This window comes from Agelaius tricolor, unplaced genomic scaffold (genome assembly GCF_023055355.1).
Source record: "Agelaius tricolor isolate 1412-34295 unplaced genomic scaffold, bAgeTri1.0.p SCAF_1, whole genome shotgun sequence".
Lineage (NCBI taxonomy): Eukaryota > Metazoa > Chordata > Aves > Passeriformes > Icteridae > Agelaius > Agelaius tricolor.
The window spans coordinates 57,055,323-57,080,516 of record NW_027269261.1 but is presented as its reverse complement, the minus strand read 5'-3'; the positions used below and the strand labels follow the sequence as shown (position 1 = coordinate 57,080,516).

The following is a 25,194-nucleotide window of genomic DNA, read 5'->3' as shown; positions in this document are numbered from 1 at the left end:
GTTCTTAGCCATGTTACAAGCATTGCTGGGGATTTATGTTACACAAGCTCTTTTTTTATTTGTTAAATTGCCATATTCTTCCACTGCAGATTATCCAGTGTAAACCTAGGACGTTTGGTACATGGTGATGTCTGTGACTGTCTAGTTCCTCCTACAGTGTGTGCTGTGATGGAACTTCTTGAAGATATAGGTGAGCACTTCTATCACAATCATTACATTAATTTTGGCCTGTTTTACTCAGTTTTAATCCTGGCTGGGAGCCAGGTATAATCCGACCTTGTTGTGTTTTCTATTTTGTGTTGCTTTCCCACCTGACACGTATTTGTCTCCTGCTAGTGAGGAGGAGTCCTCCTGCTCAGTGACATCTGAATGCTGTATTTGTAGAAACAGGTCTCAGGCCTACAGATTTTGGGTGTTAGACAGGTGTTAGCTGCCATCAGCAGGTTTCATTTCACTGAAGACACACAAGACATGAGAGTCTTCCAAACAGAAAATACAGGCATCACTTGGGGATTTCACTTGATTGTTTTGATTAGTGTGAGGAGTTGGAGAAGCCCAGGTTTGCCTGTAAATTGCTGCTGAGCAAATCCTTTGGTGTGGATTGTGCTGTGTCAGTGCTGACACTGAAATGGCAGATTTAAACAAGCAGGTTTATTGTGTTTGAAGACACTGTTGGTTTAAGGCAGTGTGTCAGAAGTTGTCACTCTTACAGTGATTCATAATTGGTGAAGCGAGGATTTCTGTAGCAGAACTGTAAACAGGAGGTTAAATGTACTTAATAACAAACATGAATGAAAGGATTTGTGCAAAATACCAGAAAGCCAGAAGAACAGTATTTGTCTACTAGAATTTAGAGAGTCACCAGGAAACTCCTTAAGACCTGTGGTTGCTGTCACTGCACGGGCTCCAGAAGTGCCAGCTGTGCTTGTACAGGCACTGAGAGAACAGAACACTGTCCTGTTCTGAGCCCCTTTGCAGCCCCTTCTGCAGTGCTGCAGCCCTGGGTAGCCTGGGGGGAGCTCCATGCAGCTGCTGATGCTGGTGCCCTCTGCAGGGGGTGGCTGAGTGATGTGCCTTGTGTCACCCAGGTGGGAAGAAGGTGCTGCTGGTGGGAGCGCGCGGGGCAGAGGGAGCTGCCCTGCAGAGCGTGCTGCAGCGCCGCGGAGCCGCCGTGCTCAGCTGCCACTGGGAAGCCCCACAGCTGCAGAGTGAGGTGAGTGCTCTTCTGTCTGCCTGGCCTCATCCTGCATCCCCACTACCTGCCCATCCCTGGCAGCTGTCCACCTGACAATCCTGCCCTTAGCTGCCCTTCCCAAAGGGAAACTCCTCGCTGCAGTCACAGGTGGCACTGGGGTTGCTGGTAGCCAATGTGGGTTAGGGTCTTTTCTCCTTCTTACTTGCTCAGATATAGTGCAAATACTGACCTCTACCAGAATATTACATGTAACAGCAGCTGCTCTAACTTCATTATTTTACACCAAGGGAATCCAACAAACAAATGTTTTAAGTCTCCCTTTTGCTTTCTCACTGTGCAAGAGAAATGCCCTCTTTTTTCTTGTCCTGTGATACTGTCATCTGCATGAAATTACTTCCACTGGATTTGTGTCCTAAAGGTTTGCAAGTGTTGCTGCTCTTGGGACAAAGAAATTCCCAATCTTTATCTTTGAAATTCCCAATCTTTATCTTTGAAGAGAACTGTAAAAGAATTCAAAGAAATTCAGGAGCCTTAAACCAAAGGATTTGCACGATCTCCCTGGCTGCTTTTTGCGGAGCTTTTAGACACAACTTAGAAGTTGGTATGACTTCCTGTGGAACTTCACAGTTTGTTCCTTAGTCCCAGATTTCAGAGAATGCTCCAGCTGGGGTGGCATTGTCGTGGGGGCATGTGCAGCAGGGCGCAGGCTCGATGCTGGGGACAGCTCTTGTGCTGGACAGCCCGAGCCACAGGGTGGCAGCCAAGGCAAATCGATGGTGTCCGACCTCCGGGCCTGGGAGGCGCAGACAGGAGGAGGAAACAAATGCGAGCAGCTGCGATAGAAAGTTCTCTGGCACACCCGTGTTTTCACAGCTGTGGATGTTTTTGTCAGGCTTGTCTCAGCTCTAGGCTTTTAAGTGACTGACAGCACTTAGGAAACATATGGTGCTCTGGGAGATGGAGTGCTGTGAACTTGATCCTTGCCATGTCTCATTCCTCAGCTATTTCTCATTGCTTGGGGCTGTGCTAGAGGACTGCTCTGGGCTGGATGGGGTGGGTGACAGGGTGGCCAGAGGTGTTTCCACTGGTTCACAGCAAAAAATCTGGATTGGGCCCGGAGCTGCTTGTGCAGTGCTGTCAATAGCTGGAGAGAATTCTGCTTCCTTCCATCCAGATGCTTTCCCATAATCATGCTTTGCTTTTTGGCATTCCCCATAGCTTACCTCTTGGAGCAGACCACTGATGGGAAACAGAATGGGAAGCCTAAGTTTGAGGCTTTGTGCACTTAAGTCTTCCCAGGTTCATTTTAACTTTTGGCAGTAAAAGAGTTTGTACTTTGCCTGTGGGACTAATCAGCAGAGCCCAGGGGAAACCTACCTTCCTCTTCCTCACCTGTGAGCCTGGAGCAGCATGTCACCAGTAATCCCAGAGCTGTGCTGAACCTGTCTGGATGTCACTCTGATAGTTAACTCTAGTTCCTTGATAAAATCTAATGCATGCAGGGAAAACTATCCTGTTTCATATTCCCAGAAGCTGGAGAGTCAGAAACTGAGCACAAGTTTCTAACCAAACAATGAAGTACTGTGGCAACCTGTATTTGAATGACAATGTAGCTAGATAACATGATTATAGAAATTATATTCTTCTGCTTGTTTAAAATGCTGATTATGAAAAACAGGTTTAATGTTCACCAGGTTTCTTCTCTTGATTTTTTTTTTTGTTATTTGAATTTCAAGTAAGAAAATGTGTCAGTCGATGTTTAAGTTTTTCAAAGACTTGAAAGAATCAAGAATTCATGTTTTGTTTTCCTACACAATACACTAACTTTTCCTTTCTCTGAATAGGACACTTCTACAGTGGCAGTTTGTGTGCTGTTGTTTGGAAGTATAACCTATGGTAGCATAATAACTTCACTTAGGAAGTGAGGGATAAACTTATGAAGAGTATGATTTTTTCACTGAGATGCATTTGTTTTGCAATATATAACAGGAAAGGACAATTTTATCTTAAGGGTAGGGGAATGTTATTTGTTGTAATCCATTGGCCAGGCCTATTTGCATTGAGGCACTAACCCTGAGCCTAACCATGTAATGCATTTCTTAAGTGGTTACTGCATTACCTTAGACTAGCTCTGCTGATTTGTTCTTCTTTTTAAAAAGGACAGCATAACAACAAGTGTTTCCTTTGGAAATTCTTTTAATTTAAATGAGTTACACAACACTAAGTTTGTAGGGTTTTTGGATGAGGTTTTGTATTGCTATGGACTTATTATTGCTTTTTTCATTTGTGCACTTTTGCAAAAATATTTTGAAAATGATCAAGAGGAACTGTGTTTTAATCCACCTTAGGAAAAGTTTGAAAATATAGGGGTAGCTCTCCTAACAAACAGCATAATGCCATCTACCATCTGACTTAATGTGCTCCTTTAAAGCAAGTCTATTCTGTCTTATGGCAGGAAAAAGGAATAAAATAAATAATGGTACATTTTCATTTGATTGCTTTGATCTGAAATAATGGACACAGTCTCAATGTTCTTTTCCCTCCCCACTTCATGTTTTGTTAAATTGGGCAGATTATTAATATTTCTTTTTGTTCCATTTTGGGTTTGCTTGCCTTCAGTTCTCATGGCACAGCTGAGCCGTGTCCTTCAGAACTGTTGAGCTTCCTGGGTTTTTCTAATAGCTCACAAATGCAAGAAAGCATTTTACAAGGTTCTGGCACATCCGTGCAAAGTTGTCATGAAGAAACATTGTTCTGTTTGCATGGATAGGTTCAATGTAAAAGAAGTTATAAAGTGAGAGATAAAGACAGAAGCATCTTAGAGAAAATACTTAAGATGTTATCATTATGTTAAGCTTTGTGTAGATAGCTCTTCAAAGCACATTCACTGCATTGTGCCTGAAGTATGACCTAGTGACATACTTTTAGGGACATGTCCCCTGTAATTTTAAAATGGGACTCCCAAAAGTCAGTTCTGTATTACATGAAGAATAGGAGCTGATGTCTTTAATCCTTTTTTATGTCAGAATTATGCTTTCTAATTTGAAAGGAGGTTGTCAAGTAGATTCATATTGAAAAAATTTGATTATTTTCTTGCCAAAATATAGGTAATACTTAGAACCTGTAAGAAAATAGAATTTTGTTTCAGTCATCTAAATTCAGTCAGTCATTATTTCAGCACATCATCTTTAATGTTGCCCGTGTGTGAACCACATCATGCCTATTTTAAGAGAGCTGCTATCATTTACAATTTTATTGTAAAAGAAGTGAGCATTGGTCTGTCTAGGTATAATTAGGAATAGAAAAATTGTTTGCAAAAGCAAGGTTTAGAAGTATGAGAGTGGTTCAGCTGGAGTGCTGAATGGGAGTTTCCTTTTCAGGTTGAAAAAGAGCTTCTTTTGGCCACAGTGTGCTTAGAGCCAACACTTGAGCTTCAAACTCTTAGACATCTCTTAGCTATTTGCTCTCCTAGTTTTGCTTTCTTGCTAATAGTCTTGTTATCGGCAGAAAAACACTTTTTGTATTGTAAGCATGAAGGAACAGGAGACCAGGCACATGGATCCTGTAAGAGGTGAGGAGAGGGAAGCTCCATGAGTGTTTCTAATGATGATGATGTAGACAAAGTATTTCCACTTCAACATCTTATGCACATCATCTCTGTTCCTTCCAATTTTGAAGTGTATCCCCTGTCTGCAAGCTAGAAGAGCAGTTGCTAAAGTGTGGGTCACAGTGGCAGGCTTGAGCCCACAGCAAAGGCTTGATTTTCACATGCACTGTGTAGGGCAAGTGCATCCAGGGTGATGTGGCAGGGAAAGCTGGAAGCAACTGTATAATGTACATGCTTTTGTGGAAAAAGTACCTGAAACTAGTCACTGACTGAAAAAAAAGTCAAGATTTCAGAAAGAAATTAGAATTGCTGTGGTTAAAGTGGAACCTGATCTGTAAACTGATGTGCAAAGAGACTTCTTTCATAAAGAGAGTTGTGAAAAAACTTTTAATCAAATTCCTATTCCTTGTTCTATCTCTTCAATTTTATATGGCCTAGCTTCATACCCAGGACTCTGAGGGTCTACAAATTTCAATTTGTAATTTTAATTTTTATTTTGTTTGATCATGCATTTAAAAATGGCTTTTGTAGCAGTCCATTTTAACTATGGGTAAATGAAAATTTTATGCAGTCTTCACAGCAAAATGGAGTTTCAGTGATCTGTAATATACAGCTACTTTGTGCCATTATCATTTAATACTTGGCTGGAAAGTCTGTATTGTTGTTTTAACATTTGGTGTTCTGTCTTGGGAATGGGTGGTGCCTCTTAATCTGCTTCAACTTAAATCTTGGTGGAGGGGATCATATTTTGTTATGAGGTAAGGTTGCAGATTATTTATTGGCACAGCTCTTCCCAACTGAAAAAATATTTACCGGTGAGAAGGCAGGATACTACTGGACTCTTGGCTTACTTTGTCTCCAGCCAGTTGCCTAGTGCATTAGGGAGGGTTTGGCCTGCTGCTTGTCATTCCTTCCTCTGGCCAGCCTGATGGGATGGAGCCTGGCTGTCCAGGAAGCGTGAGGCAGGCAGCCACATGTTCTCCCTCATGGGTATCTCCTTGACCTTCTGCTATGGCTGCCTATAACATCTGGTTCCTGTCAGATGTGTCCTCTGTGTCCTCTGTGCAGGGACTCTGGTGCATTTGCCAAGGGAGGCTAATTGTGATTATTTCATAGGACTTTTCCCTCTCTCACGTCCGTGATCGGTTTCTGATGTAGGAGTTGACCTTGAACACGTGTGCCAAGGCTTGCTTCTTGCTTTAGTGATTAAACAGGCAGTCAAAAGGGTAGGTTATGGCAAGAGAGAAAAATCTAAAAGCAAAGGAGGCATGGGTACAACTTCTTGCAAGTGAAACTAAAATTCCCTGATGGAGATCACATAAATCTCTTCCAAGGATACCCAAAATTCTGTACACAAGTATTTTGCTTTCAGTGGACTTGCTCTCCCAGTTTCTGGATATGCATTTAAAAAATACTCACAGGGGAAAAAAAATCTCTAAAATGTTTGTGATATATATGTTTTATTGACTCTGCAGGAACTTTTTTCAATAGTTGCACATAAAATATTGTTTTCTTTGTGAAATAAGGGAAAGGAAATCACAGTGGGGAAGGCTCTGAGAAATCTGTGTCTTGAACCTGTGTTACAACTCTTTGCTGCCATGTGATACAACTTTTTTCATGGAGGAGGTGGGGCAGGGAAATGAGATGAAAGGTCCAGCTGGTTTTCTCTAAAATTTATGGGTATGTGTGATGTTAGCTATCCGAACCACTGTTAATGTTGGCTACAAAAATAATTGTGTTCAGCTGTTAAGAACATTTTTCAACATTAGGGTCGGTAGTCATAGAGATGAATATTTGGTTCCATCAGTTGTTTTCTGACATTACAGTTACATTGAATCAATTCTGTCATAAGTATGTTGGCTGAACATTCATCAGAATTATTACTTGTTGCATACAGCTCTCAACTTGTTCATCAACTCATGATGCTAAGCACTGTGCAAAGCTCTTAGTCCTTGTCCCAGAGGCTTTGCATGGAAAGGCATCTTGACTTACAGTATATGATTTATAACTGCTAGAATATGAATTATTTTTTTCCTTGCAAAGAAAAGGCTGTGATCATGTAACTGAGAAAAATCACTGTTTTTCTCTGTGTTGATGTTGATTGTTACAGCAGAGATTTCCTTCTTTTGCAGGGCAAAGTGTGCCTTCAGCGTGGTATTCTTGGTACATGAGACACTGAAGCATCTTTTTATCCAGATTTCCTTGCAGATTGCCCAGTATCATTTGACCTGACACTGGGCAAGCATTATGACTTATGTGCCCCTCTGGGAGTGGCATGTAAGCTGACATTTGCACCAGACTCAGGAGTGTGACCAGTTTGAATCAGGCTGAATGGCTGTGCACAGGCAATCACAGGAGTGTTGCTGGACATGTGACTGAAGCCTGAATCAGCTCATTGCATTAGTCATTTGTCAAGCAAGTAAATCTTCTCCCACACTGCTGGCTTTGTTTCCACATGGGGATCTCTAAGGAGGGCTAGGCCATCCTTGGGTCCTCTGAGGGGAAGATGAAGTTTTTTTTAGTTTTCTGCCTTTTCCGCAGCAGTTACGTTCTTCTCCCCTCCTGGATGCTCAGCTATGCCAAAAACCTGCTATCCTGACAAGATTTGTAGCTGTTCTTTCTTGGCAAGAGTGGTGGGCAGGGTTGTGTCAGAGCACTTTTGGCCAAAAAAGAAGCTGGAACCCTTGTCAGTTACAAATCAATTCACAGAGTGGCTCACTGAGTTTGTGACACTTGGAATTAATTTGCATTTATCCAAAATATTACCAAAGCTGCTGTATTTCTGAAATAATTTTTGCAGTCAGGCTTGATGCAATGCTATGTCTGTGTTTTACTTTTTTAGTGTATCTTAATACATCTGCCTCTAGTGCTGTCCATTACCTCATGGTGATTCTAATAACTGGGAAAGGACCCTGTTTCAGAGGAAGTGAGGAAAGAAAGGCACTTGGGTCTTTGATTATAAGAATTTTTGTGGTAACCGTTTTTGCTCCAGCATCTGCTGGGTTGAGCTAAATCAGGGGCAGTGATTAGCAGACATGAGCTGAGAAGGAAAAAAGTGCTTTAATTGGTATTCAAAGGCACTGATCTTTGCAGAAGGTGTCATCCTGCATTCCTGTCAGCTGGCCTGGTTTTCTACTGTCAGACAATCTGACTGTACTCTTTATAAATGACTATTTACTGTCTTTCTACCCTTCTTAAGTTACTCCAAGTTATTTTGGACTTTGGGATAATTGTAGAACTTTCTATTTGGAATCATATAATTCCCATTAAATATTGATACTTTGACCTCATTCACCTGATCTCACATTTTGTTTACCTGACTTAATTTTAAATGCTATTAAGTTTTGTCGCAGGTAAGAATCAAGCTATCAGTTTGGATAGTTTGGATCAGTTTTTGCTCTTGTTGTCTGTAAAAGCTTTGCTCAAAAGGCTATTGCTGTCTGAATATTTTTAAGATGCATATCCAAGTGTGTGTTTCTAAGATGAAGTGCTTGTTTTGTTTCTGGGGGTGCTTTGGGCCGTGCCCAGCTCCGTCACGCAGACGCAGTGGTGTTCGGCAGCACGAAACCCCACGATGTTCCTGTGAGCTGCACAAAGCCTGGGGCCACCATCATCAACTGTGCTCACGATCCTCTGCCAGGTAAGAGGTGACAAAAGGTAACAGTTCTTGCAAGAGGTCTACAGTGAGCCTTTGAGATGCGTGTGGCATCTTGGTGACAATGCAGCACGGTTAAAAGCTGCATCCCTGGGAGGGCCTCTAAAGGAGTGGGCACGGGGCAGGTGTACACCTTTCTCCGGTGTATAAATAGGGAAAAGATGTTAGGTGGGAGAAGAAAGGTTGGAACAGATTCTTCATACCAAGATGGTTAGATAAGTGATGACCCAATGGATCCAGAGAGTTCACAGGGAAGACATCTGGGTCCTCAGATGAGCTATTACATAGTGCTGTTTTGTATAGTGTCTTATCCTATGACTTCTGTGGACTCACCTGGAATATGGGAAAAGGAGAAGAAGGGAAGAAACATCAACTGCAAAGTGCTGTGGAACTTTGAGAGTGGTGCAGGAGGGAGTACAGAAATCATGTGTAGTTAAGAAGAGGCAGAACGTCTCCTGCAGTCATTTTTCCAACAAAAAAGGGTTTGGATTCATCTCCTTTCTTTTCCCCTAACTTGTTGTGGAGGGTGTATGGGTTCAATAATTTCTCAGTTGAAAAAATGTTACAGAATTTTCTTGGGAATAAAATTAAGAAATCTTCCCAGAAGTTACTCTGCTGCTAGAATAATGTGTAGAAATAATAATAAACATGTAATTTTACATCTCCTGTAAAATTTCTAAAATTCTGTGAAGATCTCTAGATATTTTCTAGAGTTTTGGTGTGTATATGAATTTGACTGCTCAGCATCCCAATGAGATTATGCTGCAAATGAATAGGAAAATGAGGAAGTACATGGGTAGCATGACTGATTAATCTGGGGTTTTTTAAAATCTTATCACAAGTGCAGTAGATTGACATCTATTGACCAAAACTGTGGAAATGGGCATAAAGCTGAGAAAACCTAATTGCATGGATTTTAAACTAGGGATATTCCCTAAGGGCAAATGAAGCAGATACTCCATGCAGAGCTAATGCAAGATCAGGCTCATAAAAAAGCAGCTGCTGTTCCCATGCAAAGCATGGCCTTAGCAATAGATTTCTTTCCTTGTCTTTCATGATATACTCTTGACTTGAACGGACACTGCAGGTGTGGAGATCTGGGTTATTATTCACTTGATTGTCTGAAGGCATTTGGACATTCACTGTCTGCCTCCCAAAGCAGATCTCTGATCCTGCTGAGGATCTCAAGGGTGGGTACCAAGCCTTTTCCCTTCCTGATGCTGCACAAGTTGTCCAAAAAGAATACATGTTATATTTTTCCTGGACTAGTGACAAAGAGGCTCCTTGAATCTCTAATGCCCATTTGTTTCCCCTAGGGATTTTTGGATATAATTGTTAAGTATCTGTAGGGCAGGGCTTGGCACACAGGTCTCTTGAGCAGCCTACTAGTATGACACAGCCTTACATGAAGGGGGAATGGGGGAGAAAGGGAAAGGAATAGAGAAGAGAGGGAGTGGTGGTACAGCAGTCATACCTATAAATAAATAAATAAAAAGGAATCTCTCCTCCTCATTTTAATCTTGAAGGTAGAAACCTCTTATGTGACAGACTTGGGGCAGTTCTGACAGGGTGAGATAAGCCAGTCTGTGCAGCTGGAGTGGACTCCAGGAGTGACTGGACTCTCCCAGCACTCTGTGCTGCCTGGTGCAAGTCCCACTTTCAGACACCTAATTCTCTGCATTGAGAAGCGAGTCTGAGCCTTCACAGGCCTGAAAGTTATGCAGTATAACTGCATGCTACATCTTAAGACTTAAATGTCTTCATGCCTTAGTTGCTCTAAAGAACTGTAGATAATACTAGTGTTTCCCTTCTCTGAAAGAGTGTTAGAAAAATTGCATTACACACCACAGTAACATTAATTTCTAATGCAGGAAATGTAAGATTTGCATAAGCATATACATTTTTTTGCATTTTTCAAATTGTAGCAACGTGCTCTGTTGAGTACTGCATTTTTTTGGAAAGGCAGCATGAGATTTTTATCAAGATAATTTAGCTAGAACTCATCTACCAAATGTCTATCTTTTGGTAATGCTTTTGAGGTTGTCAGAACTTTGGAGAAACTCCAAAATTACAGCAGAAATGCATTTCACCAGCTATAAAAATGTTGGTCTCAAGGCTTCCTAGAGAGGAACATGAAACACAGGTGTCTGACAGGAAGAATGCACTTAGTTTAGATGCAAGATGTTTGTGGAAAGCCCATTGTGGAGTAGTTGTGACCTTGGAAAAACAACTGAGTCTTATAACTGTCTCTTGACTTCCATGGAATCTGTCTGAGGTGCTTGGAAATTGTTCTGGATTTTTTCTTGCTTTAGAAATGTCCGATTTAACATCTGTGGGGTCTCAGGAGCTAAATGAAGCCTGAAAGCAATAATGGCCATGAAGTAACATTTGTTCTTGCTAGATGGTGGCTAGATTTCCAACTTGTGTGGGTGTACGTGTTGTCTAACACACTTGCATGTTTTAAAAGCACTCAGAATTTGCAAGGATGTAGCTGAACTGGGGAAATGTAATGTTGTAAATCAGGAGAGTCGAGACAAAAGTGCTCACTCCAAAGTGACAGTTATTTTTCAAGGGCTTTTTTAATCAAAGATTTTTAAATTATCACAATTTTAAAACATTCTGCAATTTTCTAGTAACATCTGCTTCTGTTGCACTGACAATCTTGAAATCAGGTGAGTGCTGGTAGAGTCTTGCAGGAATATACTTTATATGTAAATTTATGGAAATGAAAATAACTTTCTGAACAAAACTTAAGGATGCCAGAATTATTTGAGATTTGATGTCCAACTCCTTTGGGGTCACTTGAAAGCTGAAGCCCACATGGTTTAAGTATGTTAGTGGTAAATTCAATCATTTCCCCACCTCTTCTCTATTCTAAGCTGCCTGAGCAGACAGGTAGCACCTGACAGGAGCTCTCACTCATCTGTACAATAGGGTATGAGTCAGAGGAGGGAGCACAATATCTGAATTTCAGCTGATCTGACCATAGTCTGAAGCAGAGAGTGCTATTGCAGCTTCCATCTGGAAAATTTATCGTAGGAGAGCTGTTGCAATCCTGTGATTGTCTTACTAACTCCATGCGTGCATGACTTTCACCTCTAGCTTCACCTTCACCCCTGTAAAAGCCTGGTTAGTCATTTGTGGGGGTGACTGTAGCATAGGCAGTCTGAGAGAAATAGTTTATTGAAGGGAATTGTCTAATTCTAATATGTATTTACACACATGCTAGCTCTGCCCTGATAAAAATAGTCGTATTAAGCCAAATAACATAAAAAGTCAAAATGTTTCTGTAAAGCACAGCTGTCTGAAAGGGGATTTTAAACTTCATTCTTCCTACTTCATTTGTCTGTTTGGCAGCTCTCCCATCCTGGTCTCAAAGCAACAAGAGTCAGCTTATGACTGTAATAGACTATTCCAGTAAAACTCCGCTGTCTAAATCTAAAGCTGAGCATCTCCAGAAGAAATTGTTGGGGTTTTGTTTGTTTGTTTGTTTGTTTTAATTGCAAGTGTTAATGCAAGAAGAAGGACTTTTCAGACACTTTCTTAATTAGAGTTTAATATGAGGACTGTTGCCTTCAGCTTGATTAGCTCTGTCACTGATGTGTGGATGCCTGCTGGCAGGAAAGTTTGAGAAGGGGTCAGGAAACACATGGAGTGAGGCTGAGGGCTCTGCAGAGAGGGTCTCCTGCTCTCTCAGCAGTGGATGTGGGAGAGTGGGCTGTAGCTGCCACCCTATCTCCAGTCTGAGGGTTCTGTGCCCTGCTGCTCTGGGAACCTTGTTGGGAGGGGTGATTGTGCAAGGAAACGTGAGCCTTTTATGACCAGTACAGAAGGGGTGAACAGAGCAAGAGCTTGACCAGGTCAGGGCTTGCACTTCAGTTCCCCCGTGGCAGAAAGGTTAAAGCTGTCAGCATACAGTTGTTATTTTTTATTACAATTATATCTACGCCCTTCAGAATGTGGCTACAGCCTTGATATGCCCACAGAGACTAGGATGTGAATTTTGGAGAAATTGTGTCTAGATAAAAGTCAATGAGCAACAACAGAAGAACAAGCCAGAAGAAGGATTACAGCAAAATGACAAAACAGCAAAATGTTTAGTTGGGGTAGCTAATGTATGATTATCATTTGATATATTGCCACTAGAAACAATTATAACTGTCTCTGAAGTTGAAGTCACTCTGACTTGTGTAGACTCTCCAGAATACCTTCTTTTAATATCATGCTGATGAAGATAACTGTTGCTATTCAGGAAAAATTTTCATCTACTGTTTCCAAGTTATAATGATCCTGTATGGTATTTGTGATCATTTCATTGCTCTCGCTCACTGTAATGTGTGTGTCGAAGAGAAGACAGTCTTTACCATGCTCATTTAGGTGTTCTGTTTAAGAACATATGTAGCTTTTCAAATACAGCTGTGTGAATTTTATTTGTATGGGTTTGTGTAATATGTTTCAGAGCATACAGTTACTCTCTGATTTTCATAGTCTATTCATTCTTCTGGGTGGTTTCATTTGAAGTATTAGAGAAGCCACTTATAATTTTGTCAGTAATATTGTTAAATTTCAAGTCAACCTTCTGAACATTTTTATTTGGATGTAACTTTCAAATACACATGCTCCCACTCACAGAAGATTTGTGATTTATAACTGCAATACTTATATTTTTCAGAGAAACACAGCTATGGTCAGCAGAACAACCCTGCTGCTGAAAAGACTGTTGGTTCTCTTGCAGTAGCAATGAGAATGCAGGTTAGTGTACCTTTGTTTGTAGATTGTACCAATGTTGCAGCTTTGTTGCTCTTTCTGTAAGTTGCAGAAATTGCTTCTACAGTTTGTATTTGTTTTACTCATTTCACCATCTTACATGACTTCCATTTTAATAGCAGCTCTTAATCAGATAGAGTGATACCTATTGGATTTAATTAGAGAAAGGTAAATTAAAAATCAGACATCTCATAATTGTGGTTAATACATAAAGGTTGCCAGAAGCACTTGTGTCAATAGGCTAATGTCACTCACTCTGGTAAGACTGAGAAGATTAATTGTATCTGCATTTTTGCATTACAATGGATAGAGGGTCCAAAAGTATGTTGTTTAATTTTGGAAGCAGCATGAGTCAGTCAGTATCTTCCATTATTTTTAAGGTGTGAGAGAAGAATAATAATTCTCTGTCTTGACCAGAATAAAATGTCCAACTGCCTAATTAGAGAATCTTCTCTGCCACTTATGTGTTAGTGGGGTTGTTTCTTTTTGAAATGTGGTCATACCATAGAAAAGTGGTTCTTACTTTGTTCTAAAACCATGAAATGGAAAAATTTTTAAGTTTGGGGCTTTTTGTTAGCCTTTGCCGTGGAAGTTATTTCAACATACTCTAGAGATTGTTTGAAATTGCTGTTCAGCATTTATGATGCAGCTGTTGTGTGCTGTTTTCTTGTTTAAAACCAGAACATGGTAAAAAACATGGAGCGATGGATCCAGTCCCAGCAGTACAGGAAGTGGGACCTCCACAGCTTGAAACTGCAGCCCCTCTCCCCAGTGCCAAGGTAATAAGTGCTTTTAAAGAAAAAAAAAAGTGGAAAATGTTTTTAAAAAGAGCAAGCAAGTGTGACAACCTAAAAATGTGCTGTGCCTAATTAATTTTTAATCTTATGTGGACTATATGTTGTGCCATTCTCTTGTCTGCTTCATCGTGACCATGTGCTTCTGTTTGATATTAATTTTTACTTTGATTTTTACATTGGAGCCAAGCTTTATTTAATGAAGACCTAAAGCTGGAAGGTTTCATTGATGTAGGGATGAGAAGTCTTGGGCAACATCAACAGAAATACAAAAGACAAGAGGTTCCTAATGGCTGAACCCTGATGTAGGAAGGTGTTTAGTTAAGGCTCAGTGATTTCAGTGGCATTTGAGTTTGTATTTATTTTCTTCCCTCAGCAGAAGTACTTTCTTCTGCATTAGACTTTTAAATTCCTGTGTGGGTGTGCAAAGCAGGAGGCATATTTATTCTCATACCCAGGATCTTTTCAATCAGCTCCTGTCATTCACTTCCCAAGGCCCATGTCTGGGTCTCAGGGATTTCAGGTCTGCCTTGGCATGATTGCTGACATCTCTGATATTTAAAGCAGTCTGAGCTCTTCACTGCACTAAAGTGCTTTGCTGTGTGTTGGTTGTGTTGGGTGACAGAGAGAGGAACCAATGGCTTGAAAGTGAGGAAAGTGTCAACATTTTTTTGTGCTTATTGATATGCCCGCTTCTGCAGATGCTGAAGGAACCTCACACCAGAAGAAAGTCTGAGAGAGTTGGAACTCCATAGTCTGGAGGATAGGAGGATCTTACCAATGTGTCTAAATACAATGTACAGTAATACAAACAGGAATGAGGCAGGCTCTTTCCAGTGGAGCCCAGGGACAGAACCATCAGCAGTGAGCACAAACTGAAACCCAGGAAGCTCCATTTGAACATCAGAAAATACTTCTTCACTGTGAGGGTGACCAAATATTGACACAGATGTGCAGGGTATTTGTGGAGTGTCCATCCTAGGAGACATTCAGAAGCCACCTGGACATAGGCAACTAACCAGCTCTAGATGACCCTGCATGAGCAGGGGGGTTGGACCAGATGACTTCCAGAGGTCCCTTCCAACCCCAGCCAGTCTGTGATTCTGTAATTCTGAATCCTGCTGGTGTCGTTTTGGAAAGCTGTGACAAAATGTTGTATTTTGATTTATTTTTCACTGTCTCTTACAACAGTTCAATGGGAATGAACACAAATGTAATTTAAACCAGAGATGCCAAAAGAATGAGTTTTCTCTTGTGACCAGGGACACAAGGAGGCAGAAATGCTTGAGCTTTTTCTGGAATTCTAGAATTCAGTTTTTAGAATTGAAGCCTAAAAAACTATCCTTAAATAATACAATTAAAAGTTTAAGTACATGATGTCATGAGGGTGATGGTAAAAAAAAACCTCACAAAAAGGTATTCCCAACCCTCTCTCTATGACATTGTGTGTTTAGTACATCAATAATTACATCATTAATAAATAATGGTGTGTGTATATATATATACACACACACCATAATATAATATATATATAGTATAATAAATATTATATAATTAGTAATAGGACTTGCATTTATCTGCTAACTCTATAGCTTTGTCTTTTTTCTTTTAAATGTAAAAAATCCCTTCAGATGGAAAGTATCCTGTAATAAAATGTAAGCTTTCAGTAATACACCACGTTGTGTGGAAACAGATGGAGTATTCATTGAAAGTGAGGCAAAGCTGCTTAAGCACTAAAACTAAGAACATCTGCTTTTTGATTTCTGTGAGATCTGGGTTGAAGTATTTCCAAATATATTGGAAATGGAATGGAAAATTTTCTTACAGTATGCAGTAAAAAAGAAATGTCAGGTCAGTAGATGTAGAGCCTTCCTCCGTCTTTTAAATTTTTCTGTATTTTGTAAATTATCACTTAGCATTGTCAGTGGTGGACTTCTTGCTTAACACTTTTCATTAATGCAGAAGAACCACTTTTGCACATCTCCAGCAATACTGAATAGCATAACATATTGAATAATTCTGGTATTTCCAATACAGAGAATATTTTGTCAGACTAAAAGAGTCAGCAACAAATATAGACTTCTAAAGTCCATAACCAAGTCTTTAATTTTCTGTGTCTTGGGAAAATATATTTAGGAGGAGGAAAAAAATGTAAAGTAATGTTGTTGTATTAGTCTGTATCTTTCTCCTCTTGCTAAATGTATCAATTATTTTAAGGAGAATGGTCACCCTGAAAATTTTCTTAGATCTTTAAAGGACCACACAACCACCAACTTAGCAAGAGTTTTCTGGGACTTAAGTTGTTTATATATTGGAAGTTCTAAGTGAAACCTTCAGATGGTCTTTGCAATGTGATGTTTGTAAGCCACTCTGTCTTGTGCTCTCATTTAATTTTTATGGCTAGCAGTGTTTGAAGTCACACATAAGAAGCCAAAGGTATATCCTTCTGTGAAAGAGGATGCACTTAGTATGTCTTTGAAAGAAAGCAAGTTCCAGCTTAGTACTGTGATTAACTCCTTGTCTTGTAGTACTGGATTATGTCATTGCTTGGGTGAGTGGTTTCTGGGTTTCACTTACCTGCTGCAGGGTGCAAAAGGGGGATACCTGAGAGCTGTAAATGAATAATGGAGCCAGTTTAGGATTTTCTCAAAGAATTCCAAGCCATTAAGTTGGCACAGACTGATCATTTGCCCGGTGGATGCAGAATGGCTGAAGTCCACACACAGAGTTGAGATCTGGTTGTAGTTTTATGTTTACTGGTCGATATTTAAGGTCTTGCAGAATGTTTGAAAGTTCAGGACATGAGCTTTCATCCACTGCCAGATTCTGTCTTAAAAATACTGTGATCAACTGAAACTACAGGAAGAAATTTAGCCTGGTTAGGCTGAAAGTAATTTTTTAAGTTGTTTTTGTGGTAATGTGAGCAATTCGAAGCCCAAGGAGACAACTCTTCACATCCTGTGTCCCAGCCCCTGGGCTTCCATGCTGCAGGAGCTTACAGCTTCCACACAATTATGTGGACATAATGGGCAACTAGGTCAAGCTCGCAAATGCAAAATCCATGATGGAATATTAAATCCAAAGACCTCAGGTTGTCCAGGTCAGGAATTGCAGGTACAATAGTGTCCCCTACAGCCACATTCCCTCTGGGAATCTGTGGCTTGCCTCAGCTGCTGCTCACCCTTGCTGGGGGTAGTTTGTAAGCTCAGTGGATGTCTCGATTGAACCTTGTGCTGTAGACTCCTGCTCTGTGGCCATTCTTAGTTTAGCTGTGTTTTAGAAGTGCATGAGTTGCTCTTCAAATGCCTTGTTTCCTTTGGTGCCCTCATGGGGAGCAACGATGTTGGCATTGCCCTCGGATGAAAGGCACTGCATGCACAAGCTTCGGGTTTAGCAAATGCGTTTGTTGGCCAAGGAATGCATGCACTTTTTAGTAAATTGTATGTGCTGAAATATGCTGTGAGGGAGGAGAACAAAAGGGAAAAACAAATCCAGAAACATCCATTCCAGTGGGACATGCTTGAGCATCCAGCAGACACGTTCCTAGCTTGATATGAAAGCATTACGTAATATTTGGAATCTGATTAAAGGAGAGCTCTCTGTGAAATTGTAACAATTAACAAACTCTGTATGTGATTTTCAATGTTATATTAGGTGTTAGTTAATATTTAGGTTTGGTTAATAAAATGTAAGAGGGAATTAAAAAACTCCTTACAATAACTCCATTGTTGGATTATTTGCTGTTGTTTTGTGCTCTGTTGTCGACCACCTAAGCTGAGAGAAATCTCCTGGCTCCTATTTGTTTTCTTTTCCAGTGATATTGAGATTTCCCGAGCACAGAGTCCAAAAGCTGTTGATGTACTTGCCAAGGAGATAGGATTGCTTACAAATGAAATTGAGATCTATGGTCAAACCAAAGCCAAAGTACGTTTGTCCCTGCTGGAAAGGTTAAAGGATCAACCAGATGGAAAATATGTTCTAGTTGCTGGGTAAGAATGCTATGCAATGTCATTAATGTCTGCTGTTTCCACTCTTATTAATATAAACATGCAACTTACATCTTTTTTATACTCTGTACAAATAAGAATCTTGAATGTTTTCATCTGTATGTTGCTCTTTTTCTGACAGTGAGCAGGTTTTGAACTCCTTTGAAGTAACACAGCTTTTCTTCCAAACTCTTATTACTGAATTAAAGTATATTTTATAAAAGGTAATTTGTCCTATGATTCTGTGAAATGTTGGTGAGTGGAGTTTTTCTTACTGTTTTATCAGAATTTTAAATGTTTAACTTGGATATTTAAGGCTGCTTGCATTGTGGCTGTTTATAAACAAACATTAACAGAAGCTAGATGCTAATCTGTTCATATTAACAATAAATACTTTTCTTATTGAAGAACAGATTGCAAAGTTTAAAAAGCCATGTTATTTCTCTGAAATGTAGACATGTCTCCAGGCAGGCTTATCCTGTTTGCTTTTCCCACGATTATTGCAAATGCAATGCTCAGCAGGAATTATGCACTTCTCTTCTGAAGAGCTTCAGGTTTTTCTTGCATTCAGTGACACAATTTTTCATTCACCTGGTTTACTAAGTGGAAACTTCTACTTGTGAACAGACATGTGAAGGTTTTCATTAATATTTAAATTGCAGTGTGCCTTTATATTCTGAGTTAATCTTTGGTTGCTTCCTTTTAGCTAAACCGAGTCAGGTTTAAAATGCAGTTTTGGCTGATCCAGAAGGAGAAGGCTGTTGTTAACCGCCTTGACCTACTGATTCCTCACCTTGGCTGATGTTTCTCAAACTGTTTGCTTTACTGTCTTCCTGTGGGAACAACCTGGATTTCTGGCACTGAGATGGAGCTGTTGTAGTCTGACTTGATGTCACAAAGCTGAGGCAGGCAAGATATGATGCTTTCCTCAAAGCTATGTGATGGAAGTCCAGCATTAAAGATATTCTTGGAGGATGCTGAAGCAGTTAAGAGAAGGAAATAATAGCTTGTTGAGTTTGGTTTCCTTTGGTATAGTTTTATTTTGGTTTGGATGTTTGTGGCATTAGAGAAACAAAAACAGGTTCAACATTTGACTGAGTTTGAAGAAAGTTGCTGCCATGTATTTTCTTGCTCATGATGTCAACAGCATTAGCTGGTCATCATGCTGCAGACCAATCCAGGCTTGCCTAGCAACAAACCTCTCAGAAGAGGTTATTTGAAGATGTCTGGAGGTGCAAAGATAGCACAAGTTGCAGAGCCCCATTTGGGTGGAGTTTAGCTGTGTCAGATTGCATGCACCAGTGCATTTCTTCGCACTGCTTTGTCTCCCATTCTCCTTCAAAGAAGGTATCTCAAGCAGCTGTCACAGAAAGAAGTGCTGGTTTCTGCATGTGGAAGAAATGCAGAAGCTTTGACCATCAATATAAAAAAACTGGCAAAAAGTAGAAAATTGTATCTTCTTCTAAGTTTACATTAAAATGTACCAATACAGAATGGTGTTTCAGAAATAAAGGGCTGGGTTTGGTACCTAGCCAAGCTGGTGATGCAATATGTTGCTATTTGCAACATCTCTGAAGTCATTGCATCTTGTGGAGTTAGTGCAAAGCCACATCTGCTGCAGGAGGAGTGCCTGGGCAGGGTAACTACAATAGTGGGAACATTCTCTTCTGGGAGAGTTCAAAGCTTGACTTTGAAATATAGTACATATAAAATATACATATAGTGTGTGTTTATATGCTCTCAGCTGCTCTCCCTTGCTGAAATGGCTGTAGCAGATGACAATGTTTTTAAGAAAAGCAGGGAACTCTGTCTGATGGGGAAGTGTTCAATGCAATGAAAATCAAATATCACTGAAGTGTGGAAACTGGGGAGTGAAATAGTATCCTCCTTTGCCTTCATTCTCTCCTTTGCCAAGGCAAGGTCAACCAAAACCTGCTACTTGGATTATGTTTGTTCACAATAACCAAAGATATTTAAAAATTCTTTTAGAATGATGCAGTGTACGCCTTCAGAATAAATTTTCAGTGCTTCAGAGGAAATATTTAAGATGCTTATACTTACAGTTCTGGTGGAAATATTTGTAATGTATGATGGGAACTTCTTGTGTGTGAAAAGAGTGTAAAGTGTGTGTGTCTATTCAAGAAACTGCAAAACCTCCAACTTCCATCCATGATGCCAGTAACATTTGTGCCTTTAATTGCACATTCAGATTTAAATATTTCACAATGTCTAGGAATTTATAAATATTTGCTGCAAATGCATGTCTAGTTTATTCCTGATATGCTAAAGACCAAACTTCTTGTTTTGAGCAGGAAAATGCAACTGAAATGTACCTTTTAATCTCTACATACAGTTTATGGCTCTTTAAAAAGTTGCTAACTGCAAAGTCTTTTTTGTTCCTTCTAAATGCAAGCAAATATGGCTAAGTGTCTCATCCATTATAAACTTTGTATGCTGAAGTATTATAAACTTTGTATGCAGTTTGATGAACAGATCATGACACCTGAAAATAAGGTTAAGACTTTATTTCTTCATAAATTCCATTTACCTCTATATGGAGACCATTCTTTTATTTTTTTTTTTCATTCTTGCTTTTTTATTTTCTTTGTCTGTGTTTGGCTTGCTCTAGGGCTCATGTTAAGACACTGTGGGGGCAGAGCCACAAGTTATCATGGAGTAATTGGTTCTTGGGCATCAACTGCCTGTAAACAGGATTTTAGTGTGCTAAATAGTATGTCACAGGATCTGTTAACTCAAACTGCCTCCACTCATTGCCAGCTGAGAGCATGCAAATGAATGCAGCTTGTGCTTGACCTAGGAGCTAAGTTTAGTGTTCAGGGTAACCTAATCATGTATTCAAACATGTACATGGCATATTTACAGACACAATATGAAATTACAGCTGCAGTTTGTTAGAATCTATGTCTATGTGTGTGTGTGTTTATGTTTCAGTGTCTTATTTCTAAATGCTCCAGTGTTGTGGCTTTTAGCGGAAAATTCTGGAAATTTGTTCACTTCAAAAATGCAAGATGAGGAAGAATAAAAAGTGGGAAAATTATGAAATACAATTCTGCTTTTAACAAGATATGTGTTGGATTTTGAATGCTGGAAAATTTAAAATCAGTACTTTTCTCCTAACAGTAATAGATTGTTCCGTGATGAACTACCTTTTCAGTAAGGTAAAAATGGAGGGAAAAAAAATGTATTTCTTTTTACTGTGTCCCTTGGGCTGCAAGGTGCTTAAAAGCTAAGAGAAAAGGCCAATAAAAATTAGAGGAAAGATGCAGGGAAGGATAAGAGGGAAAAATACCCCTGTGTTGATGCCCTGAATTGTCTGACAGTCCAAGGTAAAGTCATAGTTGAGACAGTTGTCATGTATTGGTCATGTCATTACACAGCTCCTGATTGGGATTGTCGTGTATGAGTCTGTAGTGGATTATGAGAGTTTGTAGTGGAGGATTCCTCAGTCTGTTCCTGTCTTTGTTCAGTCATTGTAGCTTCATAGTGACCTCTGTGCTTTTGTATTTGGAAGCTCCAGTCCCAACCCAAGGATGCCAATGCAATATTGTCATAACCTCATCTCGATGAGGTGACAGCAGTTGCAGCACTTCTGTGCTCAGAAATACATCTCTGACAATTGTAATCTAGGATGGGAGATGTCTGTAGGTGGGAGCTCAGTTGCCCATGCCCTCCATAGCCTGGCTTTGCAGGTTTCAATGTGGATCACATGAATTATGAACTCATTAAAATCTTTGAATCTGCTGATACCTATGAGTTAAATGTAGGAAGTCTGAAAGAGAATTGTCACATATGCAGTAAAGTTCTTGCTGGAGTCACAGTGGCTGGTGTAGCTGTGAGGAGGTCACAGCTGGTGCAGTGTATGTCTCCCTGTTTGTTTATTTTCTCTTTGGGAGACCTCGAGTAGCTTTCCCACAGAAACAGCTCTGCTGTAAGCTAATGTGATGTATAACAAACAAACAAAAAGTCTGCATATTCTTATCTTTGTTTTGATATACATAAAGAGAGAAGGCTTTCCAATGTTATGGAAAACTTACTTTGCCAAGGAGCTGATGACTGCTTGGTAGGTGGCAAAGTTTAAGGTGGAAAATTATTTTGGGATTTCTGTGTTTTGATTGAAAACATACTAAAGAAATTTGAAGAATAATGCAAATGGCTGTTAAAGTCTCTTGAAGTTCATTAAAATTTATTGCATTTTAAAGGAGATTTTCCTTTAATTTGCATAAGTTTAAAGCACAGAATTGCACTATTGAGCTAAAGTTAGCCATTGGCAGTTGTAATTTTATACCCATGTGAGCAAGTGACCTAAGCTGCAAGAGTGTAGGCTCAGTAGTGTAGCCAGCAAAAACAGCTCAATGTCCACAAAACAGATTAGGTGGATTATTTTATTTATGAACCCCAATCAAAGTAGAGCAGGTACAAAAGGGAAGATATTTAAAATAAGCTTTCAAAGGAAAATTATTGGAATAGGATTTTCTTTAAATTTCAGGTGGTTTTTTTTCTTTTTCTTTTAACTAATGTTTAAAGCTGAGATTTTGGTAACTGTTGAAACTAATAAATAACTGTTTAGCTCTTGAGGTTTCCTCCCAGTTTAATCAAAGAGCAGTGGTGTGTTTCTTTTTGCTTTCTGGAAAAAGATCTGTCTCATAGAAAACTCTCAGTGCTTTCTGGTTCATATTACAGTCTCATGTTAGAATAGGCCAGTCAAGTTACCAGAGCATTTCAGTAACGTGACACTTGACTGTGTGTTGTTTTCTTCTGTGACAAGGAGATATTCTTTTTTATGCTACCAACATGCATTCTGGTTGTGCATTTGTCAATTGCAATTTCATTTCCTTTGCTGGATGAAGGCTGCATCTTTGATTTTACTTGTTTCATAAGAGTGAAGAGTCCCTGTGTTGCTGTGCATGCCAGGTCAGCCACCTGCCACATCTTGAGCTGAAGCCAAGTAAATAACTAGGGATGGTGTCTCTGAATTCTCTTGAGTGTGAACTTCATATGCCTGATGCTCAAAATTAGAGGTAGCCACCAACAGGATGCCCTTCAAATGCAATTTTTTCTGTTGGTAGTGCAGTGACTATGTGCACTGAGTTTTTGGAAAGTTCTTTACTGCTAACTTCCACTAAGCAATTATAAGTGTCTCTTTCATAGTAGAATACTTTTCTTTTGGGTATTTCTTTATTGTTTTTCTTTTTGTTTTGTTGTTATTATTTTTAAATAATTGATTGCTTCATGAGTTGTTACCTTAAGGCTTTTAACACAGTAATGCCTCAGGATTGCTCATATATGCTTTAAATCTGATTTTAATGCACAGGAATAAGAAGATCAAGTAAAAGAGATTAGGACAATAGACAAAAGTGAATGAGATAGTACAGGAGAACAAGGGGTAAGGAGAAACCATGCTAAGAATTACTTGAATGGGTTTGGGGAAACCAGTGTTAGAACAGTAGTCAGAAGGTGAAACCGGTAGTAAAAGTGAGTTAACCTGGCTGTGATCCTCTGAAAGAAACACATTTGTACAAAAGTAAGGATCCTGGGACAAAAAGGAGGTGAGAAAGAGAGTGGTGGGAAAAAAGGAAGCTATCTGTGTGGCAATTGTAAAACCCTGAGGGCTCCTTGTCCTGACAATGCAGAGATTAAAAGTATCCTTTCTTCTAGGGGCTGCAAACCTAAAAGTAAAAGAAATTAGGTAGCATTCTGTACTTCTGCAGTAGATCAGAAGGAAATAAGAAGGCCTAGTATGGATAAAAAAAATGACAGGGACCAAAACTGCTTTTGAGATAAAGGATATGCTCTAAATCTCTCACCTTTTTTTTGGCTCTACATAGATACTTTGCTAGAGTTCTGTGAATTCTTTTTTAAGTCAAAGAAGTGCCATTCTAGGATAATTAAATAGTCTAGGATAATGAATAGTAAGTTACTGATGATGTTTTAGAATCTGATGGTTGGTGAACACAATGTTATAAAATGTGGGAGAAAACTGCTACAACCAAGTGCCCAAATAAGTGGCCCATGGTCACACAAGAGTAGTTCAAAGTGAAGAATTCAGGGAATCTCTTATAGATGTGCTTAACCCCATTGATTTCACTGAAATGTTAGTTAAAAGACTACTTTTCTGAATTTTTTTTTTTCCCTAGAACAATATAAAGATGTTGATTTGACTTGCTTCCAAACTGCTCACATTTTTCCAGACATATCTATCCAGGGCATCTTTTTTAAAGTAAAAGCCAAGGATCTGATGATGCTGTGAAAGATAGATTTATGAAAAGTTAACAGTTTTCATCTATTTTCTTTTGTGGGACGAAGAAGTGCTTTTCCCAGTCTGTGAACTGACTGAATTAAGCTGATTGTTACAATTACTCTAATGTTTTTGTGCCATTTGAATTGTGATCTGAAGATAGGAATATCTTGGAGAAATTACTAGTTGGGGAAGGAAGTGTTTCTAATTAGAGCTAGATGTTTCAGCTCAAGTTTTGAAAAGGTCACAAGATAAGGGTTCCCCTTTGACTAGATCCATGTGCATGCTTGTAGTTCTTTGGGAATGAACATTAGTTTTTACATCAGCTTCATTAAAGTACTTCTCTGCAGGTAGAAAAGGCACCAAAGATATGAATGATTACTCTTTGCCAAAAAGGAAGATTTGTGTGAGAGTGATGTGAATGGAAAAAGGACTGGGGCTTTCTTCTTTTGCCAATCAGAAAAAGAAATGCTGCCTCAAAAGAATAATTGAAGTGCATTTTGGAGCCATGAGATGTGTTCATACATCAAGAAAGAAAAACAGAAAGAGAAGAAAAACCCTAGCACCGCGTACACTTTTAAGATGGATCATAAACAAATGTGCTGATGTTGAAAGTAGAGAGAGGATCATTTAAATTGAGGTGTCTCTTGTTCACTGAAGACTGATGAAGTTTTCTGCTTGCAAAATCAGTTGTTGTTGTCCCTTTATTAAAGGGGCAAGAATAGGGTCTTCTCTAGAGACAAGAATAGAGTGGAGGTTAGAGTCTCTGATTTGAGGTTGCAGGTATTTTTAAAATTCTGTCCTGTTTCAGTCATGGTCTAAATATGGGAGCTGTAGCATGAGGCTTTTGAGCTTTTGTATGGACTACGATAGTCATTGTCCCCTATTGCCCTTAAATCTCTGTGTACAATGTGTACAATGAGTGTACAAAGAA

At 39.5% G+C, this 25,194-nt stretch overlaps 1 protein-coding gene across 1 annotated transcript in view; it reads left to right on the top strand.

Moving 5' to 3' along the window:
• MTHFD1L (methylenetetrahydrofolate dehydrogenase (NADP+ dependent) 1 like) overlaps positions 1-25,194 on the top strand; it is a 146,527-nt gene that overhangs the window by 7,722 nt on the left and 113,611 nt on the right. The window contains exons 6-11 of the mRNA XM_071435637.1: positions 90-190; positions 1,089-1,213; positions 8,331-8,442; positions 13,130-13,209; positions 13,906-14,003; positions 17,834-18,007. Of these exons, the coding sequence (XP_071291738.1) occupies positions 90-190; positions 1,089-1,213; positions 8,331-8,442; positions 13,130-13,209; positions 13,906-14,003; positions 17,834-18,007 (690 nt within the window). The remainder of the gene's footprint in view (positions 1-89; positions 191-1,088; positions 1,214-8,330; positions 8,443-13,129; positions 13,210-13,905; positions 14,004-17,833; positions 18,008-25,194) is intronic.